Source organism: Lepidochelys olivacea (assembly GCF_965140295.1).
Source record: "Lepidochelys olivacea isolate rLepOli2 genome assembly, chromosome: 1".
NCBI lineage: Eukaryota > Metazoa > Chordata > Testudines > Cheloniidae > Lepidochelys > Lepidochelys olivacea.
In genome coordinates this window covers 171,482,206-171,494,452 of record NC_140411.1, presented here as the reverse complement: position 1 = coordinate 171,494,452, position 12,247 = coordinate 171,482,206, and the positions used below count along the sequence as shown (strand labels likewise).

Here is a 12,247-nt window from a genome sequence, read left to right as displayed (position 1 = left end):
AGAGAGTTAGTGACTTACCCAAGGTCACCCAGTTGGCTGGTAGCTAAGCCAGGAATAGCGCCCAGGTCTCCCAAATCCCAATCATGTCCTCTCACCAAAGAGCCCCATGTAGTATATGGAGGTTTATAACTAAACCTGGGAGCGCTGTCCTCTAAAATTGGCTGAAGCAAGTGTGCAGTGGAAATATCCATTGTCTGAATTGGTTTGTTTTTGTTTTTCCCTCTTGCAGATCATAAAGCATATGGAATCTCTGTCAAAACGGACAATCAGCATGTTACAGCAAAGGAGTTTCAGGGTACAGTATGTGCATGGGCATCACTGTATTTATATATAAATATATATAACACAAGCAACTGTTTAAAGAACATTATTAAGGTTGCAAAGTCAAGCACTCAAAAGTGAGGAAATGCCAGAATTAAGGTTGCATGTGCAAACGTAATTCAGCCCCATTGTGTGTATGCGTTATGATATAGTGCTTAATTACGTGATCACATACTATCACTATAGTATCTGAATGCTTCAAACACTAATTTAATTTATTCTCTCAACACCCCGGTGACGTTAGAGGTTGTTATTATCCACATTTTATAGACTGGGAACTGAGGCACAGAGAGAGTAGGGTCAAAAGTATCCACTAATTTTAGGGGCCCAGACTGAGACATATAGGACCTGATTTTTTCAGAATACTTAGTATTATATAGAACTTTATACGTTCAAAGTGCAACCTCTATTGACTTGTAATTGTTGGTGCTCAGCACTTCTGCAAATGAGTCCCCAGGGTGTCGAGTCCAGCACCCAGAAAATGAGGAACATGCAATTGGTGACCATCTGTGAAAAGTTTGGCTTAAGTGACTAGCCCAACATCACACAAACTGTGGCAGAGGCAGGGATAGAATCCAGTTCTCCTGGGCAGCATTCAGCTGTATTAACCATGAGACCTTCCCTTCTGTTCCTGCAGTCCCCTGCATCATCCATGATAAAACTTCCAACATCTGCTACAAATGAGGCAGGAGTCCTACAGACAATAGCCTCCTTCACTAAACATCATTGATTCATTCCCAGAGCATGTCCTTTCTGTGCACTGAATGAGTCATGGGTCCTTTGGAAAAAAATGATGTCATGTAATTTATACGCATAAAGGGGGGCCGAATTAAGGCACCTTACTTGTGTCATTTCCTAACATTTGAGTGCTTGACTTTGCAACCTAAATAATGTTCTTTTACCATAGTTTGGTTTGGCTTTGTAATTTCCTAGGTCTTTTAAAACAAAAAAAAAAAAATTCCAGCAGGGTCAGGTTAGTGAGTGACACTTATATTGGTATGTAGTTCCATGTGTTTGGGGTTTATGTTGGTCTTAATTCCATGTGTTGAGTTTATTTTGTTTTTTTTTATTTGTTGCATAAACTATCCCAGCTGCCCTTCTGCCTACCGATTCCTTGTTTGCAGGTTTCACGTAGGATTCATGGCAGAATTGGATCTTCTTGAGGGACTTAAATAAGAGGGCAATGGTCTGGTGTAGTAGCTGGGAAAGGTGATCCATGTGTAGGGAGTCACATGGCAGAAAGCATACAGACAGCTGGGGGAGAATCAGAAGAACAGGAAAACAAGACCAGCATCATTTGACAGAGTGGAGGGAGCAAAGGAGTGGCAGGGGGAGGGAGAGACAAGATTGGTAATAGGGAAAAGCAGCATTCTATAGGGACTGGAAGGTGGTGACAAGAAATGTGAATTTAGTGAGGAGGGAGGCACAGTGAAGCACTCAAAGGGACTGGTGATGTGTACAGATTGGCCAGTTAAGAAGGTGATCCTAGTAGCTGTATTTTGTATTTTTCTGGAAGGGGCTGACATGGGTGTAGGCAAATAAATAAGCATACTGATGGAACTGCCATAAAGTCAGAGGTGGTCCCTCTGAGGCAGGGTTGAAATATATTGGTGGGGAAAGCTTGTATTTCCACTGTCTCTGCAGACTCATTCTGTAGATGAAAAGGACTTTGATCTCCAAGGTTCACAGTCTGGCACCTCTCACAAGCAGTAATGTTACTTCTTAAAAAATGAACACAGAAAAATATTAAATAAGATTTCAGAGCTCAGAAAGGATGAGAGAATGGGAACAGTTGGCTACCCTAGCTATTGGGACTTTTTTATGAAGGCTTGGCTGATTTTTGTCTCATTGTATGGCTCACCCCCTACTCTTCTTTGCTGCAGTGCACATGCTGGAGGAGGACTTGTTTGTAAATACTTAGCATAGACAATCTCATCACACCCATTCTCTTACCTAACAGCAAAGGAGGAACGCTAGAGCCCGTTCAGCTGTCTACTATGTGCAGCTGATTTGAACGGCACCCCAGAGGACCAGGTCAGGAAGGAAGCTATGGCATCAGTTCAGTGGGGTAAAGATGTATGCACACTGGGCATAGGCACACTATTCCCTCACCATTGTTCACAGCTGATGAGTTGCTCCAGTGGCTGGTAACTCTTATATTGCCTCTTTTTGCTTCTTACTGTTTTCAACCTACTATTCTCTTTTCCTGTCCTTTGTGTCTATTTTCCACCTGCTCTGTCCCTGGGTTGTGTCTGTATCCCATCTCTTAGCACATTCCCTCTAATTCCTATATCTCTATCTCTTTCCTCTCTGCTCTCCAGACTTCGTTTGTGTAGTTTTATCTTGTGCTTACTATGGAGAGCCAAAGAAACACAATTTGGCATCCTCTCTGCTGTACTGCTACCCAGCAGCATTTCCCTTAGCAGCATCAGTGCCAGAATATAATGGAAACTGAGAAGTGTATCAAGCTGCATCCTGTGGAAAGGAGCTACTCTGGAAGATTATGCAGTGCTACTGTGCTGGCATCTATAATACTAACTGTGAATTTCGTAAGATCCTTCCACCTGCAAGATTTAAATGCATGGCAAAACCTGTGCAGAGGCTCAGCTCCAAGCTCCTCTTCAGTGTTTGATCACTATGAGCATAGGGCTTTGTATTTGTGTTGTATTAATAAAGTCATGGAGGTGGAAAGCAATGGATATTAAACTCAGAAAATGCCCAAATGTTTGTGGCTTAGAATAAGGAATATGAAGAAATTAATTTCCAAATCTAACTCTACATCAGTCGTGTATTACCAAATTTGAAATAAGTTTCTCTTGGTAATTTAAATTTAATTACCATTTCTAAATGTAGGTGAATGGATTTTCCTACCTTCCACTTAACAGTCAAACACTGCCAAAACAATTTTAGTGACTTTTCCTTCATTTAATAAGTTGCATACTAGTAAGTCAATTAGTTTTCCATTCAGTCTTCTTTGTGCTTACCCAATGTTGTTTTCCCCTCAACCATTCATTTTTGTCCTCCAATTCTCTCACCTTCCCACCAATTGCCTTTTCTTTCTCTTCCCTAAAGTTCTGTGTACTTAGTTCAGCCTCTCCTTAAAAATACCTTAAATAGAATTCTCCTACTTCTCCACCTCTGATTCTGTCTCCTCAATTCTGCCTGTCCCTCTCCTCCCACTCTGTCCAGTCTTTCTCCTCACTGCCTCCCACTCCATTTAGTCTCCCCTCTCCTCACGCTATAGAACAGCGCCTCTCTTCCTGGTGACTCTCCTCCCCTGTTGCTGAATGCAGTGAAGCTAGGGAGCTAAGGTTGAGGAGACCTGCACCACACTTTCTCCCCTCCGTATAACCCTTCCCAACCAAGCAGGAGCAGAGGAGGAGGAAGTGCTTACATCATGTGAGCTAAGCACTGGGCTTCCTCTGTTCTCTGCCACCTCACAGGCAAGAGTCAGTGACCTCAACATTGCCCCTCTGTATTTTCTCCTTCCCTCTTCCGGCTCTGAAATGAAAGAATCTGGGCAGGAGAGAGAGAGAGACAATGCAAGTCTCATCCCTAAAGTGTAGGTGACTTATATAGGCTTGCAACACTGAAACTCAGCTACCTTCACTTTAGTTAGACGCAAATAAAGTTTGGAGCTCATAGGCTCAGCCAGCAATCGCAAGGGCCAGCAGTGAAAGACCCAGAGCACAGGCAGGAATTGACTAATGTTTTTCATTGTTAGAAAGGTAACAAAACAAAAATAAAAGGGAAAGGAAACTTCAATAAATCTTAAAGTACAGGAAGGCCACCGCCTATCCCATTCCACCTCCAGTCAGGAACTTCTGACTTCCTCAGCTAAGTACAGAACACACATTTTGTAAAGCATTGTGTATTTTTCTTTGGAACAGGCTGCCCTCCTGTCACTGTATTTTTCCTTATAATTGGGTGGCTTCTTTAATGTCTTGTCTCATTTTGTGTTGTCTTATTGCTCATGAAAAATGCCAAACTGGTAGCATTGTAGCTCTGAAGCCTCAGCTCTGGTCTGGAAGGACAAACAGTAGGGGTGAATGTCTCCATCATTTACTCAATCCTCAGTTTCCCTGGCTGAGATTGGGAATGAGTGCAAATTAAAGCAGGCTGTTGTGTGTGCTTTTGAGATGTGGACACTTGTCCGCTGGAAATTGGATACACCCTATCAAAGGTATAAAAGTCTTATAAAAGTCCCTATTAATGTGACCTGTATATGAAAGGCTCTATATTGCATTGCCAACCTCCTAAGCCATCTGTTTTACCCCTTCCACTTGAAAAAGAAAATAAAGATCAAGGCTTTCCATATATACTATAGAGAGATTGGAGGTAGTCAAAGATTTTTCATAATAATACTAGCGTTCTTTTCCTCCTTAGGCCAATCTGTACTAGAAAAGGTATGCCAATACAGCTGTACCAGCAAACCCACCTAGTAGAAACACACTTTCTACCGCCAAAAATGTGCTTTTGCCTGTATAACTTCTAACGGTTCTCTTAAAGCTATACCGGCTTTAAATTCTCTCTCTAAATTCTGTTCTCCATTACACTTGTTTTATATTTGGAGTAAATACAATGAAGTCAATTTTGAGAGCAGGATTTGACTGTCACTGAATGCTGAAGCCCTTTAATAGAAAGAATATTATGATCAGTACTTGTAATTATACCAAGCACGGAGCTAAAACACTGATCATCTGTTTTCTTTTCCCTAGAGGCTATGCTTAGCTGTAAGTACTCAGCTGGAAAGGGTATTATTCCAAGAGTAGAATGGAAGAAACTCACAACCCGTGATGTCTCATTTGTGTACTACAAAGGTGACTTAGTAGGTAAGAAGCTGCAAACTTATAGACTGACGGATTAAAATGAAATTGCTAAAATGGAGCTTGCTTTCTTTTCTGAAGAGAATAACAATGACAAAAGGACTTCCCAGAATTGGGTTTTGATGAGCATATTCTTGAATGGCTTTCCATGCCAATAGCTACTATATCCTTGACGGTATTAAACATTTTAACTTGGAGATGTAGATGAGTCTTTTGTACTGTTCCATTTAGACTTCAAAAATGGCATTGCAGGTTCCCTGAATCCTTCCATAACCTGAGTGCATTTAAATAAAATTATCTGTCCTTATTGAAAACTTTATGATCCTCAGAACAAGCTTCTGAAAGATTCTTTAAAATGAAACTGGAGACTTGAACATAAATGTCATGGTAATATATACAGTGTAACAGCGTATTTTAAATACACCCCCATTCTTTTTAGGACTAGAACATAAGAATAAGTGTTCTTTCTTAAAATGACTTATTTCAGCTTTACATTTTGAGTGAATCTCTGTGGAACCATATACAAAAAATGCAAAGATTGTGTTAATGCAACATTGGGTTTGTATAGTCATGTTCACAAAGATTCAAGTCAAGCAAATGTCAACATTCCCACAGCCACCTTTATTCAGTTGTGCTGCATATGCTGTATGTATAACAGGATAGATTTTTACAGCAGAAAGAGTATTAAGTTACTGTGAGGGGGAGGGGTGGCGTGTTTCACCGCAAGAGCGCCTCCTTGAGCCAAATGTGGGGTAGCAGCTCTCCGCCCATCTGACACTCTCTGCCAATAGTCACTCTGGTCCTCCAATGGTCTGCCTCTTCCTGGAACTCAGCCCTCCAGCCAAGTCATGATTTAAGACCCCCCTACCCTTTCAGGGTAACAAAAATACAACTAAAAGTTCATACACATCTTGACACAAAAGTTCTTTCTAACCCTTCTTGGGCTATTCCTCAGCCTCTCCTTTAGACTCAGTCTTCAGCCCCCCCGTGCTCAATAGTCCTTACCTCAGGCTTGTACACCCTTCTGCCAGCCCAGTCCAGGGACCCTGTATTAAGCAGTTAGGTCTGCTCCTTTGGATGCACTGCAGTTTCTCTGAGCCATTTCCCACCTCTGAGCCCCATGTGCTGCTCCTGTGCAGCCTGTACCTAACACAGCCTCTCCTCTTAAGCCTCTGGCTTCTCCCTGGGTTCTCCCAGACCTTTCTCTGTTGGACCATCGATCCCTTAGGACTAACTTTCTATGCCTTGTCCTCTTTCCAGGGTCACCACAGAATTAATTCCGTCCCTGTTCTCTCCCAGTCTTCAGTCTTCTTCAGTCTGCCTTCCCCAGACTGTCCCAGACAGAGAGAACTCCCTATCACCTTTCTCCTGGGTTTTGCTACTTTCTCTAGTCCCAGAGAGTGACTGCAGACTCTACCTGCAGCCCCCCTTCTTTTTTTTTTTTTTTTTTTATTCCTTTGTGGCAGAATACACTTGACTGGATAGTCTATAGCCACCATCCGCTATAATTCCTAAACACCTAGTGGTTTGTATTCTCTTGTTCTGTCCTGTTTCTTTCAGATAACATAACACCTTTCGAATATTACCCCATTTTCTTGATATTTTTACTAAATAAACTACTGTAATTTTTGTTACTTTATGTCATTTAAATTTCTCGTAAAACTTTCTCTTTATCTAAGCCCTTACATACTCATAAAAGGTGATCAATTGTTTCTTCTACTTTACAGTGCACACATAGTCCATCTTTGTGCTTGTTCATTTATTCAAAAAAGATTTTTGTTTAAACCACAATGGCTGGTTAGTACTCTAAACAAAAGCACTTCATTTTTGCTGTCCGGGACCTGAAGTATGTCACTATCCTCAACTCTAGGGCACAATTCAAAAAATCTTCTTCCTCTTTTTTTCATCCAGTTTTTTTGCCATTCCTTTTTTAAATTTTTCTGTACTAGGCTTTACAATTCCTGTGTACTTAAGGGTATTTCTATATCAAATTCTTTCATTTCTTGCAGCACTTTTAGCTGTTTTGTCCGTTGTTTTGTTCCCTGTTATCCTGTTATGTGCTGCCATCTAGGCTAATGCTACATGTAATCCCATCTGGGTTAATTGTGTTATTAGAAATATAAATTCATCTATTAAATCACTTCTACACACAGAGACACCCTTTTTGTTGTCATAAAGCCTGATACTGAGTCTGAAAAAATGACCATTAGCATAATTGCCATTAGTTTGGCTGTCATGACAGCTACAAAATCAGCTAATCTTTTAGATGTACTGATCCCTAATTTTGGTATACAATATGCCATTCCTACTCTTCCTTTCCCTCCCCTCCCCATTTGTTATGGATTGCTCTGTATATATTTGACAAAAACAACTCACTTTTCATCTATGTACTTCATTTTTTATACCCATTATCCCCTTTTACCCTTAAGTTCATAAAATAAGTCTAAATCTATATTTGGACATGTGGCCTTCCATTCATACCTAATTTTCCCATGACTAAAAGTTTTGACTTCGGTTAGCATTTCCCTGTCTTCCAACTGCTGCATCCACATTTTAACTCAAACAGCATGTGTAGTTCTAACATGGTGTGCTTTGGTCCACCTGTTGAATTCCTAACAAACCTCATATATGTATTCAATACTTTCACCATTGCAATTCCCATAAACTTTGGCCCAGAAAATTAGGCCCAGGAGCTTCATTTGTGGTGTAGCTAGAATTTCACTAGCAGCTATCTGTATCTCACACATGGATGTTGTAATAAATACACCATATGCTACTTCTAGTGCCTGTGCTTGCATTAAATCTAATTTTATTTTATTTTTTAGTTCTGATTTTGATGCTGACCCAAAATCTTGGCAGCCATAGTGGATAATTGGTCTGATTAAGGCTCTGAAAATCATCAGCAGAGTTTTCTTATCTGTCCCCCAGTTTGTCCCAGCAGTATTTTTACACAGGTTGATCCTTCCTTTATATTCATCTTAAACAGTCTATTTGATCTTTCCAAAGTAATTTAGTATCAAATATTATCCCTAGGAATTTTTTCCTTTGAATTATATTTATTTTTTCTCCATACGTATACAATTTACATTCTTTTGTAGCTTTCCTTTTTGTAAAGATTAGTTCTTTGGTTTTAGCAATGGAGAACTTGAAACCCCATGCCTTTCCCAGTCTGAAGTCTCTCATAGAACTTGGTTGATTCTCTTTTCTTCCACTTCATTGTGCCTGCTTCTCATCCATAGAGCACGCTGATCTGTACCTACCCCAGCACTTGTTTGCTTTGGAAGATAATTTAAAATAATATTAAATGAGGTCAGGCTGATGCTTCCCTGCAGCCCCTTCTGCTCTCAGCCTTTTCGGGTTATAGTCCTCTTCCAGCCACTCCCCAGCTGGGCTTCATCCTCAGTTACACTTGGCTCTCCCTCCAGGTGCAGCCTAATATGTTAATTGACGTCTTACACCCTTTTGGAGCCTGTGTGAGATACACGCCACATCATAGTTTGACATCCAATCAGACAAGAAGCGGGAAGAGGAAATAGGAAATTTGTGCAATGCAGTCAAGTGAATGTTGCTGTTGGATTCTTAAGTTTTATTGACTTTTTGTGATTTTTTTTTAATGGGGTTTCTTTATTTCAGAGTTTTTAACTAAATGGCGGAAAAAAGGAGGATGGGGCGGGAAGTAAAAAAGCCAAAGCTATTTGATTTTCAGAGCTTGCAAACTGTACTGGCCTTGCTAATAGACTCGTACATTCCAGATTCTGCATGTTTGCCATTTGTGGAGATAACAAGCTTGACAGGTTGAGATTATAAGATGCTCATGCTATAAATTTACAGAACTGAAAAGCTCTGGCAGTAGAGCTTGTAAGTTCCTTAAAGCAGCAAGTACATCTATATTTTCATACGTAGCTGTAGCCTGAACAAAATTTTCTACCCTGTGTGCTCTGTACAGTTTGCAAAAGGCCATATTATTGCTAAACTTTTTTTTCAAGCCAAGCAAAATACATTAATGCTCAATGAAAACTGACAATCACAAGGTTCAAATTGTAAACATCAGTTATTTTTATTGTAGCTTTGTTCAAAAAGCTGTAGCTATTTTTTTTCTCTTTTCAATGGGAAGTTAGTTTTGCCCTCATAACACACACACTCCCATAACTCAAATGTCTGAAAGAATTTTGTTCCAACTTAAAAAAAAAAAATCACCTTTGACCAGATACCAAGTATAGAAAAAAATCAGCCCACAAGGTGAAAGGTATGTGATAACAGGACTGTAATGGAGTCTGGATTTTTGAAAGCTTAACTAGAGAGCTTTGGGCCAACATTCTCTATCCATAATAAATGGCACTTTTAAGTTTCTTAGACGATGCAGATTTCATCAAGCCACCCAAGAGCATGGGGGAAACGCATGTGCTGCCAAATTCAAGATGGGTCTTGGGATTCCAACTCTCTAGGCTGTTGGAAACTGGCTGTGTTTCATAAGTGATGCCTTTGGTTTGTGAACAAAGGGTGTAAAGTTTGGGCTTAAGGTATCGCCTTGTTTCTCTAAACTTATTTGTAGAGTGGAAGTGATAGTATCTTTGAAGAAAAGTGCTCATATATATCGCCATTCAGTGGAAAATGAGGCACAAAGATTATCAAGATTAAAGAAGTGAGCAATGATCGATGACTAGATGCATGGTGTGGTTTCAAGACGAGCCAACGATGCACAGTGATATTTTATTTTTATAACAGGCTTGAGTTGCATAGTCTAACTGTCATATTCTCTTTTAAAGGTGATCTGAAAGGCCGAGCAGAGATGATAGATTCAAGCATACGAATTAGAAATGTGACCAGAAAAGATTCTGCGAGATACCGTTGTGAAGTTAGTGCGCCGACTGCACGGGGACAAAATCTGGCAGAGACTATTATTACTCTCACAGTGTTGGGTAGAAACCTAACTTTGACTCTGGGTTTTTGTTGAGGTCAATCCTAAGGGCAAGGTGGTAGGGGGAATTCAGTATGGATATTTTTTCTCATGCAATCTCTTTTGTTCATAACATTGTTTGCCAAATGACAAAGTGTACATTCTTTTCTGAGTTCTCTTTAATGTTTTTACAAACTGCATTTACCTTCTTTTGACTAGCTCTAACGAATAATTAATAATAGGGAACAAATCTACCCTCACAATCTTTTCTGAAAGTTTGGCCTGTATATTAAGGCTGGGATTTTCAAATGGGCCTAAGAGAGTTGGCCTAACTCTCTTAGGCCCCATTGAATTTCCCAACACCAAAGCAACTATGACAGCTTAAAGTGCATTGATAATCACTCTGTTGATAGAAATAAATCCAAAACACACAACTGTGAAGAGGCCAGTGCTAGTTCCAAATTCTGATTAGGTTACAAGTAAAACTCAGAGGTCTTCTCCTTGTCCACTTTACAAAACTGCACACAGAAATACCAGCCTCTCTTCCGGAGAGATCCATGTCTGGGCTGGCAGAAATGTTATCTGGACTGAGGCACCTGTATGTGGAAAAGGCTTCACTGGATCTTTTTCAGCAACTGCCAGTACAAAGACTGGATGAAGTTCTTCATAAGCCCTGTATTCATAGGTGCTGGAACTGGCTTGAAGTAGTTTCCGTTATATACTACTCCTAGGGGAATTCTGTGCCAAAAAATTAAAAATTCTTCAAAAAAAAAATATTCTGCGCACAAAATTTGGAAATTCTGCAAAATTCTGCATATTTTATTTATCAAAATAACACAGTATGATCACACCAGTTTAAATTACTTTTGGTTATTTATCTCCAAATACCTGTCCGCAAGTATGTCTGTAACAGTGCAGACAACAAAAAAGATTCAGGGACTGTTTTTTGACAAATAGATTCCTTATCGGCATATCAATACAGAACACAAAGCAGAGTGGGTATTTTGTTCATTTAAAAATAAAAAGCCACAGTTCAGTGATTCTTGGCCTTTAGTGGTGACTAACCAAATGGCTGAAATATCATACTGACTAGAGCTGTTCAAAAAATTTTAATGAAAAAGTGTTTCCACCAAAAATTACTTCTCAAACTATATGAAATTTTTTTTCTGTGAAAATCTGTCAGTTGAAACTTTTTTGAAACCAAAAGTAATTATTTTATTTTATTTTCCTTCCCACCCCCCTGCCCTTTCACTAGTTCAGGGGAAAAAATGGGGGAGGAGGGAATTGAGGGGAAGATTCTCAAAAAATGGGTGGGAAATTGTTTCAAATAAGTGAAAACAACAAGAACAAAATATTTCAACAAAAAATAAAAAAAATCCATGGAAAGTTTTGCCTGATTCCACATTCTCTTGAGTCCATGGAACTAAGTGCTGTGCTGGCAGGATGGAGGAGGGGAGGGCGGTTGAGAAGATGATCTTGGATTGGATGGTCGTGAGAGGGGCAGAGCAAGGGAGATGCAACAGCAGGTTGAAGGGGCTGGGAGCAAGGTGCTCCTTCCCTTTCCAGGTTCCTAGCAACCCAGGGATTTTTCTGTGTTCTCGTTTAGTGGAGTGTGACCCACTGGTCACCTCCTGGTGATCCCTTTCTTGGCCATGCCCCACCAGTCTATCCTGTTAGTTAATACATGGTGGGGTTCTTTGGATTGTCTTTGATGCCTAAGCAAATGTTGAAATAGAAATGCGAATGTTAATTTAAAACACTTAAACTGCCAAATGACAAATATGTTTTCATTATTCAGTGGCCTCGGCAGCTCCATCGTGTGAAGTGCCCAGCTCAGCGATGAGTGGAACAGTAGTGCAACTGAGTTGTAAAGAAAATGAAGGGTCTCCTGCTTCTGAGTACAAGTGGTATAGGAATGGTGTTGCTTTACTGGAAAATACAGGAACAGGCAGTGCTAAAATAGGAAACATTTCTTATACCATGAATAAAAAGACTGGAACATTGGTAAGATCATCTTGTCCAACTCTTTCTTTTGACTTTTGTGTCTGAAAGAAGATTAAATCTGTTATTCATGTTACACTATGACCATTGTGCTAGGCATTGTGCAGATGAGAAACAAACAAACAAAAAATCCATGTCCCACATTGCTCACAGTCTACATATCAGACAGGATACAACAGGTGGATGAAATACACAAATTGGG

The 12,247-nt window shown here is 40.0% G+C and overlaps 1 protein-coding gene across 1 annotated transcript in view; it reads left to right on the top strand.

Annotated features, from left to right (window-relative positions):
- JAM2 (junctional adhesion molecule 2) overlaps nucleotides 1–12,247 on the top strand; it is a 63,023-nt gene that overhangs the window by 40,222 nt on the left and 10,554 nt on the right. Inside the window, exons 2-5 of the mRNA XM_084651080.1 lie at nucleotides 230–295; nucleotides 5,040–5,153; nucleotides 9,914–10,066; nucleotides 11,843–12,048. Of these exons, the coding sequence (XP_084507206.1) occupies nucleotides 230–295; nucleotides 5,040–5,153; nucleotides 9,914–10,066; nucleotides 11,843–12,048 (539 nt within the window). The remainder of the gene's footprint in view (nucleotides 1–229; nucleotides 296–5,039; nucleotides 5,154–9,913; nucleotides 10,067–11,842; nucleotides 12,049–12,247) is intronic.